Raw genomic sequence first — 15,287 nt, 5'->3', positions numbered from 1 at the left:
GTTTGCATTTTCCAGTTTGAGATCCTTTTATTTAAAGATAAGTACTCCAGCCAAGATGTATTACTTCTTATCTAAAATGAAAGCCTAAAATTATCCTAGAAGGGTTACAGTTTGGGAATTTTAAGGAATCAATCCCAAATATATGGACCTGCAAGAACGATATTTTAATTTATATATTAGGATCAGTCTAACAATGTATTTAAAAACTGAATATTTCTACCTGGAGAACATCTTCAAATTGCCAAGTTTCTCACTGGACCTATTCCATGTCTCAAAAGAGAATAAGAGGAAAGAGTGTCACTTACTTGCAATCCTTATTCTAGTTAAATTATCAGGTATTCTGAAATGTCTTTTAGGAAAAGACATAATATAGAATGTTTAATCACATTTAGAATAGCACTTTTGATGTTAAAATTAATGCATCTCTCATCAAAGTAGAGCATCATAACATAGAGATTCTGAATGTCTAAGTTAGGCTTAGTTTGGCACCATTAATTCTTTTAAAAAATGTACAAACATATGCAAAACTAATAAGTCACCAAATATTGGAATTCTTTTCCCCTAGCTAATTCAATAAAAATATAAATCATTTACTTAATATTTATAATGCCACTACTAGTATTTTTGCTATTTTTTAAGCTTACAGATATCTCCAATTTTATCTACTACATAACTATTGAATCTAACACTGTGTCTCCATTCCCACAGCTATAATCACTTCAAACATTTTCTCCTAAAATATTTTAACAGTCTCTAAATTGGTTGCCCTTCCAGGGTCTTTCATTTTACATGCTGTTGTCAAATCTAATAACAGCATTCCATCAACTAAACACCATCAATAGCTCCCTGTGACCTAAGGATAAATTCCAAATTACTTAGCATGCAAGGCTTGTGACGATCTGGCCCCAATTTGCCCTTGTTCATCTAGTGTCATTATCTCCTTCTTATATGACTTCCAGTCATAGCCAAATTGAGTAAACCCCATGCTGTTTCAAGACTGTATTACATCTTTGCACATGCTGTTCCCTCTGTGTGAAGAATCCTTCTTACATTTTCCCTATATGGGGAGTTTTTACTAAATCTTTCAAACTGCTCAGAGAACTTCCCACTTTAGCAGTCCTTATTACTCCTGCCTGCATTTTTGGAGTATTTTGCACATACTTCTTACGCCAATCTATGTTTTCACCTGAATATTTATTTTGCCCATTGAATTATTGTCTGAAGGCAGAGACTTATTCATCTTTACAACACCAGGGCCTAGCATAGTGCATGGCACAGAAAGGTCAGTAAATACTAAATGAATGAATGAATGAAGGGGCATAGTTAAAAGGAAGAAATCAGAGCAAATTAATAAAAGAAACTAATGAAGATGTAACTTAAAATGCACTGACTGACTTAGTAGCATGTCTTTTACTGTTTTATAATATTATTAACATTATATCATATATTATTTTATTATAGCAAAAAATAGACTGATATAGAAAGATAAAGGCTAGGGAGAGGTTCATGTGACTAAGAATGCATCTAAATTTTCCTAAGCTAGTAAATTTACTGATATATTTTGGGATTTTTTTGTTCAAGTTTTCAATGTGATGTGTGGATTTGGAAGGAGGGTGAATTGGGGTAGATCAGGGAGAGGGAGCAAAGGAAGAGAAATAGAAGCTCTCTAGCAAATTGTAGGGGATGTGTACCTTAGAGATGATAATCTGAACTTTTGTTTAAGTCACAGAATTTTTAGAAACCTCAGATATTCTTGGACTAGACAAATAATAATAAAATAATGCTTCATTTATAAAGTTACTCTGTGGTACAAACTGGAATATCTTTGCCGGGGAGGGGAGGGGGGGAACAACTTTTTAAACCACAAAGCCCAAGGGTTAACTTTTCTAAAATTTGGCTTATGGAAAAGGGCTGTTGTTCTGAAATGCCTCATACGTTTTTTAAATTCTCAAATTACTTTGTCATGACTGGCATGTCTCATCTTTCTAGTTAGGTTTTAGTGTTAAGAAATAAAATAAATGATAAAAATAACATTGGTCTCATTTTTTAAAAAGTGGCTAGTGGAGAAATAACACAAAAGTTATTGATGTAAACGTCTCATTTTCCAGCAATAAATAAACAACTAGGAAAGCATAGCATTATTTGTCTTTACGGGGCAAATGTAAGCAGAATAATTCAATTCCTCTTTACAAACATGGCAAATTAATGGCTCTTTCTTTCACTGTTGGTAGAGTTGGCATAATTCAGGCTGGCTCCAATTAGTACCTCATTAGTGACTACCAGGTAATCATTGGCCTGCGCTCAGATATTGGCAGATGCCTGATAAGGCACTTAATGAATTTTTCATTAGTTTTTCTGAGAAACCCTTCAGGAGAAAATATTCTGAAGGCTGCAACTCTACTTTTCTTCCCATTTGAGTCTTGATGCATTTTCAAAATCAAGTTTAAAATGTTTAATAACATCATACAAGACTATCTTTCAGTCAAATATTTTACTATTTAATAAATTTAATACCATTTCTACCTATTTTACATGTCCCTCTATCCAAAGTCACCACCAGTACTATAACTGGCATTTTAATGTGCACTTAATTTTGTATTAAGTTTATCAAACATTAGTCACTACATAAATGACATAATTTTTCAATAGTAAGTAGGAGATTAAGTCAATAGTTTCTAATAGATCGAATATTTAAAAAATAATTTTAATTATTCAAACTTCAAAGATACAAATGAAAGGCAAATATTTAATGCTGCAGTGTTTTCAAATAGTCACCTACCTAATCAAAATATATATAAATTTGTTTTACAATGACATTTTAGAGCAAAGTAATGCATATGCAATCACCTAGCACTTTACATGGAGGCTAAAAGTGAACAGGTTTATGGTTACATAGGAAAAATATTAATTGTCACAATAAAACTTTCAGCTATGCAACCCAAGAATGAGGCAGGACATTTCATTATTGATTCTTTGGGGGAGATACAACTTCTTAATGGTAAGTGTGATTTTGATCTGTCAACATTCCTTTTACTGTAATTGAAATCCTAAAGTGTTCTTTAAATAATTTTTCACTTAAATTGCAACCTGATGAGTTTTCTAATCTCCATAATTGGAATGTCAACACCTTAGTAAGTGACTCATCCAACTAGACTCTTTGTACTGAAATGTTCTTACTCTTATGAAAGCGCCTCTAAAAACTTCCTATCAACTTTACTATTTAGAAGGATGTAAAGGTGTATTTATTTAAACATCAACTAGATAAAAGAGGTAAAATTATTAAGTGGTGTAACTTTGGTGCCTTTTACTTTCTTTCTTTTTTCCTTTTAAACTCATTGCTTCATTCCACACTGGAACACATTTGCAGAGTATTACTTGTTGATTAACAATAATCCATTCTTCCTTACCATTTCTGGTCCTTCCCTCCTCCTCCAGGGTTTTTTTCTAAGCTTAATGCCAGAGAAGGAAGCAATCTGATAAGCTAAACCATATTAACATGTAGACTTTATTTGGGACCTCTCTTTGAAAACTTTAAGTGATGTTTGGAAATGAAAACCCCTGATAGCAAAGGTGACATTAGGTTAGTGAAAATCATTAAATGTTTATTTCTTATTCAGAAAAACATCTAATTCTTAGAAAGCTACCTGTTACCCACAACACTTTGATGGTTAATTTGAGTCATTTGCAGCTTCTGCTCTCTCCATGTCATGTTTATCTATACTTGACACCTCCTCTGTTATATCCTTGTCTGTTACTATTTTGTATGTTAACTTTTGTTGCTGCTGTGATTAGGTAGTAATAACTTTAATCATGTATATAGCTTAACTGGTAACTTATAGAACTATACTTTTACTCAATGTTTTAAGAAAATTGAAATTCTAGCAGATTGCAGTAATAGCCTCATATTTATAAGCAAATAATCTTCAGTTCAATTCAATTGGGATACATGTGACTATTAATGTGTAAAACTACTGCCCACTTGCTAGAAAATCTATTTAGAAAAATACAATTAAAGAAAACATTTATAGTATAAAAATATTTTGTGCATAACATATAATTTTTTAATAAATACATCTATTTCTAATTTACCAATATTTTCATAAAGGAGTATAATAATGTGTCCTTAAATTAAATGTGTTTGATGAGAGAAAGCATATAAAATAAATATATATTTTTAAATGAATATATTATGACCTGGTAAAATACTAAAATATTTATGCTACTAGACCAACCTTTGTGTCTATGAGAGCCATCCATGTTGCTAAATTCAATATGATTTTCATCGGCCCAGTAGAGTCTATGGTTAACATAATCTATTGTTAGTGCCATAGGTCTAGAAATCTTGGTTTCTATGACAACACTCTGATTGGTTCCATCCATTCCAACACGGCCAATATGGGGATACTCGCAGCAGTCAATCCAATACAAATACCTAGGAAAAAAATCAATAATCATTTTGTTTACATATTCTCTGGAAGCAAAACATCATATATTACTTTTTTACTCAACTGTTCCCACAATAATTCTTGCCATTTCCCTGAATTGCAGCTTTTAAGAAGCATTCTTTGTTGCAAAATTTCTCATGATATTTTATTAAACAAACAAGTAGTATGATTTGAAATATTCATGTAACTTTAAACATTTGCTTATTTTAGTACACAAACTCATGTATATAACAATAATATAATATAATAATGTCATAAGTGTTAACCAATTATAGACATTCAAAACTAATATATGGACACTTTCAAAAGGCACCTATCAATGTTGAAGGAATACAATTATCACTATATATATTTTTCTCTTGGTGTATTGTCTGTGAAAAATTCAAAAGAAATTATAGAAGTGCACATTTTATTTCCTTGAATACACATTGTTAAATTTGGTAACTACTATTTATGACTGTGTAAGTTTAAACTAATTAAAATAAAATTAAATGAACTGGATTACTCCTCTGTCACACAAGTCACATTTCAAGTCCTCAATAACTATGTGTATGTCTAGTGGCCATCATCTCTAACAGCATAAATAGAGAATACTTTCATTATTACAGAAAGTTCTACTGAACAGCAGTGAATTACATTACATTATTAGAAGTTCTAGATAGGACATCTCAGGTAGTGGGAAAAAAACAGTAAATGAAGTAAGTAATGTTGACACTATATAATTAGGTTGAGTTCGATATAAATATTACACCCTATAAAATACAAATAATGTATAAACAGCAGATTACTTAGCTGTTTTTGTCTGTTTAATTGTGCCATTTATTTGTTTTTCTCTCAAAGTAAGAAAAATTACTTTATGTTTTAGATGTTTCCTTGTCTGTGTAAAGATCTGAGTTAGAGAATCTTTAATGTTATTTTCACATTCTAACTCTGAAATTGAAATCTATTAACACAAGTAGATTTTTCTATATTTCATTCTTTCTTTTTGCCTGGTATAATACTTAGGAATTAGTTCTTCAGATTTAGATGATTTGCATTAAAATAATTTAGTTTGAAAATATTTTATATGGTATATTCAATTTAAATCTAAAACATTCTTTAAAGAATTTTTTTCATAAATTCTGACAGACATAATTATGTTCAGATATTTTAACCACATACTACAAAGGAAAGCATTTTCAGGAAAATCCACTTAATAAATACAAAGCCAGCCTAAATAATCATTGTAAAGAACACACACATTTTTTGTGTTTTGACAATCATTTTCTTGGTATGCATAAAAATATGGCTTATAAAAATAAGACAAAATTCTTTGACAGTCAGACTATCATTGAAGTCCTAAATGAAGCACGGTGTTTAAAAAAGAAGAAATATATTTCTGATAAAACCTAAACAAAAGGTGGAATGTTATGAACAGGCTTTCAAAGAGCTCTGAATGTCAAAATGTAAAATAAACTTGGGTCTGGAAGTACCAAGTCAAGTTCACATAGGGCAATACTGGAATTCGTACCCAGTGTTTTTTATATACATATTAGCTATAAACATACTTTGAAAATCTCAAATTATCAAGTAATAATAGATCCTAAGCCCCTCAAAAAGTGATGTTATGTTTTTAAACTCTTGAATTATTTTTGGTATATTTTTCTTTTGAAAAGTGAACACATGTCTTCGAAATACATCTTCTAGGAAACCATACAATTCATTCATTTATAATAAATTTATGGAGAAGTACCTTGTGGTCTATACTAGGGATAACAACAGAGGAGATTCAAAGGAAGAAACTAAGTCAGAAAGAATTAAAAATAAAAAGATAGTTTACCTTGTCGAAATAAATCAGAACAGTTCTCTTTGCCTTCCTGACCTTAAATCTCAGGAACACTAATATATTAATTTTATGTTTCTCTGAAACATAATATATTTATTCCAGCTTCCCTCACATGTTAGAAATGATTAAATTTATTTGTGCATCTATATACCATGTTATATTTTTAAGAATTGCATGTAAGCAAATAATAATTTAAAAGTAATATTTCAATGGCTTCTATAATATAAAAAATAACAGATCTAAATTGGTGTAATTAGAGAGCATCTTCACAGTTCTAGTTACCTGCTCTACATGTAATTGTACTTGCAATTTCAATATCCTAAAGGTGAAAAAAAGGTTTTCTCCATTAAATTTGATCAATAAATGTGACATCTATTAATAAAAGCATTGCAAAGTATTGGATGTGAATATTAATGTTTCTTAAATTATTAAGTAAACTACAAATTTCAAGCAGTCTAACTTCCATATAATTGCAATTTTAAATTTTCCTTTGTATTTTGAAATTTTTCATCTGGTAAACTTACCATTATCGTAAACCAAGACCTCAGGAAGAAAAAAAGCATATTATTTCATGAAGTCCAGCATTTGTTACATCATTCTCAATAAGTCTGGTAAGAGCTCCAGAACTGAAATTCTCTCCCTCAAATGAAAGCCCTCTCTTACTGGGTCCAAATATACTTCTCTAAATTATTCCCCACTATTGAATTGTGTGAAATTTAGCTCTAATCAGAGTTTTTCATTACAGTCTCACATTTTCACTTTTGAAATTATTTTACTATGGGAGTATGAAAAAGTGAATAATAATTTTACCTCGTTGGAGGAAGGCATGAAAAACTGTTGTGCTTACAAATACTTCTATGGAAAAAAAAACTTATTTTCATAACCACCTTACACATTTCTTGAGAAAAATGAAGTTTTATTTCTTTCCGATTTTAGGATAAAGAATAACTTAATTGAGGATTTTATTTCTGTTATTGAAGATATTGAAGATCATATAGTTTAAAGTTCTCACTGATAAAGTGATAACTGAGAATATAAAAGTTTATGTCCTTTGTTTATTATGATGGGGAAACTTGGAACAAGGACTGAGGTTTCTAAACTTGTAGACCTGCTTCTCTTCTAACCAAGCACTATATAGTATTTTAAGCAAAGAAACCCTAAAAACAGATTACATGGGCTCAGATTCCAGGTCTTCTCATTACTAGTTATGTGAACCTAGGAGCTTTAATTAGCCTCCCTGAGCCTGGATTGCCTTCTGTCGAAAAGAAGCAAGTACAGTTTCTTCTCACAGGGTCACTGTGAGTATTAAATGAAAGAATATGTGAAACAAACTTAGAACATTGATAAGTATGTAGCAAGTGTTCAGCATTAGCTATTATTATTTTATCTGACTTAAATATGAAATATGCATATTAATATATTTTTAGTTTGGTAAAATTCTCCTACTAGACTATCTATTGCATCTGGATTGTATGTATATTTGGACATGATTTGCCTTGATTTTATGTAAGTTATTATGTGATTTGTCTATTTAAGTACTCATCAACCAGAAGAATATTATGAAAATACTCTACTGCACCGAAGGAAAGTGTTATTCAACTGTACTCAGGTAAGCATGAATCTTCATAAATACAGGGTTTATTTTGTCTCTCAGTAAAAGGTAGCTAACTTCTGATCACTAAATATCATTTCCTTTCCATACTTATGCCCCATTGCTATACTTTTCTTTTTCAAATTTGCCAATAAGACTGTGCTAAACATAAAGGTAGGTTTAATTTCTGAAATGAAACCTTTAAAAATTACCTATGTAAAAATTTATTATAAATAATTAAAGCTGAAAATAACTCCAGTGAAAATGTCAAGAGTTCTAAATTGCACCCAGATAATATGCAATGTTTACCCTAATCACATAAGTAAAATTTCAGCCCCAAATAGTACCTATTCTGTAAGATATAATGAAGTATAAACAGAAAGCAATGTCTGCTGGTAACCATATCAATAGGCCTCTGTGATTCGAAGACTGTCTTTTATAGTTGAATATTATACATTGTATTTCTATAAAGTTGATTAAATAGAAGTCTTTCTCAGCTTTCACTACTTTTTCCTGAATTCAAGTATTAAATTTGAAGAAATTTCTTCCTTCCACCTGCAATTATTTCTGACTTTGGATTACAAAATTAATCATTTATATTATTTCCCTGTGTGTTTTGTCTGAATATGAGAATACTGAAATGAGCTGTTTGGATAGATTTAAAAAACTGGCTAAAAAAACTTTTTATTATGTGAATGTATAGTTTAATGAAATATTTCTATGTTCCTCCACAGAAATCAAAAACTGAATTTTCATCTTGGTCTGCCTTTCATTGCATCACAACAAAAGTTCCCTTATGACTCTTCTCTCTGAAACATGCAGGTTATTAACATACCAATGTATTGGTTTGTGCATAGGTGCAGGCACAAGGTCTCTGTAGCTATAACCTCATTCTCTGTGTACATCTAGTTACTCATTTATTATTTTTCTTCAACAGTGAATTTAACAGTCTCTGTGTTAGGCACAAAAATTATTAAGACGTGACCTTGGTACTAAAGGAAGTTACTTTCTAGATGGAGAGAAAGAGATTTCAACTAAAAACAGGAATATAATGTTAAATGTTCGATATGTGGTGACCACTTAGGCACAATTTGAAAATGTTTTAGAGAGGAAGTAATATTTCTGCTGGTCTTGGAAAAATTGGTAGTTATTCCAACTACAGAAAAAGCTGAAGGGCATTCTAAAATATCAGGATACAGAAGAGTAAAATGTGTCTTTCTAAAGTTATTTGCATTATCATTATCCATATTGGCAATAATGGATACAAATACTGAGTATCTTTCATACATTTTATTAATATGTATTTCAATTCAAAATAGGACCTACTATTTCCTTGTGGATTTCCTAACAGCCTTTTTTTGTTTTTTCTTTTGTAAGACAGAGTCTCACTCTGTTGCCCAGGCTGGAGTAAAGTGGCGTGCTCTTGGCTCACTGCAACCTCCACTTCCCCAGTTCAAGCAATTCTCCTGCCTTAGTCTCCCGAGTAGCTGAGATTACAAGCCGGTGCCACCTTGCCCCACTAACGTTTTTATTTTTAGTAGAGACAGGGTTACACCTTGTTGGTTAGGCTGTCCCTGAACTCCCAACCTCAGGTGATTCGCCCTTCTTGGCCTCCCAAAGTGCTGGGATTACAGGAGTGGACCTCTGTGCCTGGCCTCTAATGGACTATTGTCAGACTATTAGTAAAGGAAAATAAATGAAAATATGCCTTTTAAAATAGGCATCCTTGTAACAACTTAGGCAGCTTTTTTCACTTCTAAAACACTTTTATCATATACTAATTTTATTTCATTTTGAGACACAGTCTTACTCCACCTAGGCTGGAGTGTAGTGGCACAATCTGGGCTCACTGTAACCTCTACCTCCTGGATTCAAGCGATTCTTATGCCCCAGCCTCCCAGGTAGCTAGGATTACAGGCCTGCATCACCACAGCTGGCTAATTTTCGTATTATTACTAGAGATAGGGTTTCACTATGTTGGCCAGGCTGGTCTCCAACTCCTGACCTGATGTGATCTGCCTGCATTGGCCTCCCTAAGTGCTGGGATTACAGGTGTGAGCCACTGCAGACCTGACCTAATTTTTAATCTTTTAAAAAGGATAATTGTTAAAATGAAAGAAACTATAGGATTTGGGGTTTTTTCCCTTCATCTCTTTTTCAGATTTTTCAGATGGCTTTTGCAAAACATGTTTATGATCCACGATTATTTTGTTACTGAAAACTCTGACATGATGTAATAGGAAAAATTTGGGACCAAAGCCTGAAAACTGAATTAAATTCCCAATGTAATATTTTATCACCTAAACTATTCTGAGAAAGTCACTTAGACAGTTCGAGGTTAAATGTGCCTATCTAAAATATAAGGAAAATAATACAAATAATTCTATGTTTCTTAGAGACTCTGGATAAACAGTACATGCATCCGAAGTGACAAACTGAGAAAGTTTCCTAACTTATCAAATGCTATAGAAATTGTAGGCATATTCATTATCATTATTATTATTATTTGGGAACTCCCAATCCCAATAGATGTACAAGTTAATCTTTCCCTTTCTTGTATTTTCTCTTTTCCCGTGTTCCCATATTCTGGGGACCACTCTTCTGTTTACCTGTTTGCCCAAGACAGAAGCCCTTGTAATGTTTGTTATTTGTTTTCATTGTGTGTTCTGTCCTGACTTATTCCTAGATGTCCTTCACTCTATAAAGTAAACTGATACATATGCCTAATCTGTTCTAACTGCATACGTTTCTTGTATTTTTTGGATGTACTACCTCTTTTGTGTGTCTGTTCTTTCCCTAGAGAGACTGTTCATTTCATTGAAAATATCTCTTGCCCTGTAGAGAACCACATCATTCAGCTACTTCTTACTCTTCCATTCTTGTTCAGGAAGCTTTCTTTGATCCCAGTTGAGATAGAAACATTTCCCATTTTCTCTGCCTTAAAAGTGATTGTATGTTATTGTGATTATTTAATAGCTACCTGCATGCTAGACTGAAAAACACTTGAAGACAAGGGGCTGTGCCTTTTATTTTCATTCTCACTCCTACCAATAATGCCAGATGTACACTAAATGCTCAAGAAATATGAGTTGAATAAATAAATGAATAGATGTAATGTTTTCTGTTAATAGGCATATCACACATTCATTTTAATGTCTACCATAGTGGTCTTTGTTATGAGTAACTAAAGTGACACCTTAATTATACAAAAAGATAAAATGTGCAGCAGAGTTTTAACATATTTACATTCTCTATTCTGTTTTAAAATGCTTATACATGTCCTACGCAAGGATAATTTTTATCAATATTGAATGTAAATTATTTCAATTACCTTAAATTTATAATAAATTAGACTACTCTTTCCCACACTATACAAAATAACAAGAAGCTTAAGATAAAATTTAAGAAAAATTAAGATTTCAATTGAATTTAAATATGACAGCTAGGAAGATTTTCTGTCTACTTGTAGCTTCTTTACATTCCTACTAAATGCCATATCTAAAGTGATATTGTAATAATTGACATATTGTTATTAAAATACAGAAAGGGCCCCCAAGACACCCTCTAAAAGTATAGTTGCTTTAATACATGGGACAGCCTAATGATCTTCATTCTCCCTTAAACAAATCCTTGCCTTTTCCTCGCTAAATATCAGGACAGAAATCATACTTCTCAATAAAACAGGAGTCAGTAGTTTTGATATATTCAAAGCATATGCAAGTTATAATGGTAATCTGATACAGAAAGTTTCACTTGCATTCCTATTAAATAATCTTAAATTTAAGCTTTCATTTTCTGAAGCAAGATTGCATAATCTTTTATACAGGTATGGCATTTTCACCCTAAAGCTCATCTCATCAATGCTAAAATCCAGGTTGCCTGATTTTCTCACTCTGGGGAACTAGGAAAACAGCATAAATGGTGCCATTAAATTTTATCCATTAAAATAGTTATTTTTAATTGTTTCATAAAGAGATCCAACTTTTACCTTTTTCTTTGGTTATAATATGACATATCCTTATGATAATCCAAATATTATCCAAAAATGAAATCAAGGGAGTCTTTAATAGTATCTATAATAATTTTGCACTTTGCTATTTTAATTGACACTTTTAATGGATGGGTTTATGTTGATGATAACTTAAGGCTGCTTTCAGTTTATGGGTTAATAACCGTAACCTTGGAGAAATAAAGCCTAAAGCTATTAATAGATTCAGCTGCATTCACTAGAATAGGACACAGTTTTTGCTTCACAAATAGAAAAGTCCACAGACTGCTATAATCAAACAGGTAATGTTTCTTTCATTAGAAAGTGAAGCATCTTGAATAATATAAAATGAGAAGCTAAGCCAGCCATATTGATTTTGAAGAAAAACAAAAACAATTGTTAGAACACTCAAATATATATATTGTTATTTGCATGTAATACATAATATATTTTTTGAGACACAGTTATCACTCTGTTGCCCAGACTGGAATGCAGTGGCACAATCTTGACTCACTGCAACCTCTTCATCTGGGCTCAAGTGATAATCATGCCTCAGTCTCCCATGTGGCTGGGATTACAGGCACATGCCACCATGCCTGGCTAGTCTTTGTATTTTTAGTAGAGATGGGTTTTCACTGTGCTGGCCAGGCTGATCTTGAACTCCTGGCCTCAAGTGATCCACCCACCTCGGCTGCCCAAATTTCTGGGATTACAGGTATGAACCACCACACCCAGCCACCAAAAATAAGTATTTTCTGATATATGTCAAAAAAATTGAAATATTCACATAATTAAGAATTAATAGAGACAATGGCCAAATTTAGTACCTCTGGCCATTATTTCTTAAAACATACATACAAAGCAATTTGCTAATGATTCTGTTTAAATTAAAATAAAATTTACAATCTTTGAACCGTCTGTTGCTGTGGTAAATAAAATATTCAAAAAGGTAACAAAACGATTACATAATTATATAGTCAAAAGTTAAAATGAGCACATTACCTAGGAAACAAAAATACATGCACAGTACAAAGCTTCTCCCATTAGGTACTATTTCTACCTAATGTATAAAATTAAACTATAAAACATACTATGACATGATTACTTTGCCAGTTATAAACATGAGGGACAAAAACACAGAGATACATTTGCCAGAAGCAAAATCTAATTATTGCATGTGGCATGATAAAAGCTATAGTTTGGTGAAATATATTATACGAATGAAACTAATTTGAATTGCAGAAAATTTGGAGTAGCAACGTTATCCTAATACTTGCTACTGAGAATGTGTCCTATTTCAAAACATCAAACTTTTTTTTTTTTTTTTGAGACGGAGTTTCACTCATGTTACCCAGGCTGGAGTGCAATGGCGCGATCTCGGCTCACTGCAACCTCCGCCTCCTGGGTTCAGGCAATTCTCCTGTCTCAGCCTCCGGAGTAGCTGGGATTACAGGCATGCACCACCATGCCCAGCTAATTTTCTGTATTTGTAGTAGAGACGGGGTTTCACCATGTTGACCAGGATGGTCTCGATCTCTTGACCTCGTGATCCACCCGCCTCGGCCTCCCAAAGTGCTGGGATTACAGGCTTGAGCCACCGCGCCCGGCCTAAAATATCAACCTTTCTTTAAATTTTTTATTTTACCAAGTATGTTGAATAGGTTGAACTCCAAAGATCACTAAATTATAGTGCAAAAAGTTAAAAAGGTATGTATTCTCTACTGACCAAAACAAAATAATTGAACGTGAATTATAATGGTCATAATCCATAGAATTTTAGCAAACACACACCAGACAGTTTTGGCAACTCAAGATGTGTTCATCCCTCATCTGAAATCTCCAGCCTGCTGTCCTCAATTCTTACTATGACTTTTCCCCATTCTCACAATGAAATGCAAATGAAACAGATCCACCACAAACTATTCCCAATATTCCCATTCAGTTTTTCACCTTGAAGGCATTTGATAATGTGCCTTGTTATTTATTAAGCATGGATACTCCTTACATCTCCTGGTATAAAGTGGTGCAGGAATTACATTGTTCATATTTGTGTCTACCACAACCACTGCAAAACATCATCTAAAGATTTCTTCTTAGTCTGTTTTTCCTTCAAGATTTAAAGGCATTAATCAGTGAAGTCTGTATCTTTAACTCATTTCTACCATGAATTTATTGATTAGTTAGAAAATAGTTGTGTTTAAAACTTTTAAAAAATCGTCTGTAAAATTCAATCATCTTAATTTTCTTTCTTTCATTCTGATAATCGTATTACTTTTTGTCAGTGAGAATTTCTACACATTTACAAGTTAGTCTGGATTTCCATGTTAATGACTTATAGAACTAGATTTACCACTATGAATGTAATTCACAGTCTTTAAGATTTTTAATAGTTGTTACAAACCCAGCTCGAGGATCTAAAGACAAGTCCCTGGGAAACTTCAGCCTTTTGCTAACGAGTATAGTAGGGTACAAGCCATTGAGTTTGGATACTTCAATGATCCTTTTTTCTGTGTCAGACCAATAGAGGTTTTTTCCAATCCAATCGACAGCAAGTGCATTGGGGACCGCTGTGTTATGAACTACCTACAAAATAAAAATTTAAAAAGTTATCGGTGTAAATCCCTAGAATAAGAAGTGAGCAATTGCTTCTTGATTTTTACGGAGATATAGAATTCCATTTAAATGGGAGGAATGGAACTAAGATAAGAAGAGAATAATTGACTGCAATACAATTACTTACTTCTTTGTGAGAAATTACCTAATGTGTAATTAGGTCCATAGAAATTACATATAAGTTTAAATTTTAAAAGGTTTTTAAAAAGTGGTTGGACGGCTGCACATTTGTTGATCACAGTTTCATTAGAGTTATCTATTCATCCTCTTAAAAATTGGAAAAAATTCTCACACACAAACACACACACACAAATTTAGAGATACTATTTTTCCTTAACCAGTTTGGGAGAGTTAGCAGTAGAATTCATCACTCTTCCAACTGCTCTTGCCATAGTTAGATGACTACAAGGAGAGAAGAAAACACCAGAGAATATGCACTATTTTGAACCTAGCCATAGGGAAGTAACAAAATACACATTCAGCTGCTATCAATTTTAATCCATTAATATACCAAATATAATATGAAATATAGTCCTTGCATGTACCAATATAATGTGTATAAGATGATCAATGATTTTTTATCTGGCATTTCTGAATTCCAGTACTTTTAGAAATATGTGAAAAAATAATTGAAACTTGAAACTATATAGAAGTCAATAGTTATATAAAGACAATAAAATGCCAATAAAATCTTCAATTTATCTTTCTTCCCTAATGTCATCAATAATAAAAATGCAAATAAAACTGACAATATGCACATTTGCAAAAATAAATGATATCAATTGCCTATACTGAAATGCAAGACATCTATTTCTCTTTTACACA

The 15,287-nt window shown here is 32.2% G+C and overlaps 1 protein-coding gene across 3 annotated transcripts in view; it reads right to left on the bottom strand.

Annotated features, from left to right (window-relative positions):
• LRP1B (LDL receptor related protein 1B) overlaps window positions 1-15,287 on the bottom strand; it is a 1,911,091-nt gene that overhangs the window by 240,743 nt on the left and 1,655,061 nt on the right. For all 3 annotated transcript variants that reach the window (XM_017523186.2, XM_037736613.1, XM_037736614.1), the window contains exons 59-60: window positions 14,251-14,432; window positions 4,233-4,432 (exon numbers count right to left, since the gene is read on the bottom strand). In XM_017523186.2, coding sequence (XP_017378675.1) covers window positions 4,233-4,432; window positions 14,251-14,432 — 382 coding nt within the window. The remainder of the gene's footprint in view (window positions 1-4,232; window positions 4,433-14,250; window positions 14,433-15,287) is intronic.

Source organism: Cebus imitator, unplaced genomic scaffold, assembly GCF_001604975.1.
Source record: "Cebus imitator isolate Cc_AM_T3 unplaced genomic scaffold, Cebus_imitator-1.0 Scaffold27, whole genome shotgun sequence".
NCBI classification, from domain to species: Eukaryota; Metazoa; Chordata; class Mammalia; order Primates; family Cebidae; genus Cebus; species Cebus imitator.
This window is presented reverse-complemented; position numbering and strand designations above follow the sequence as displayed.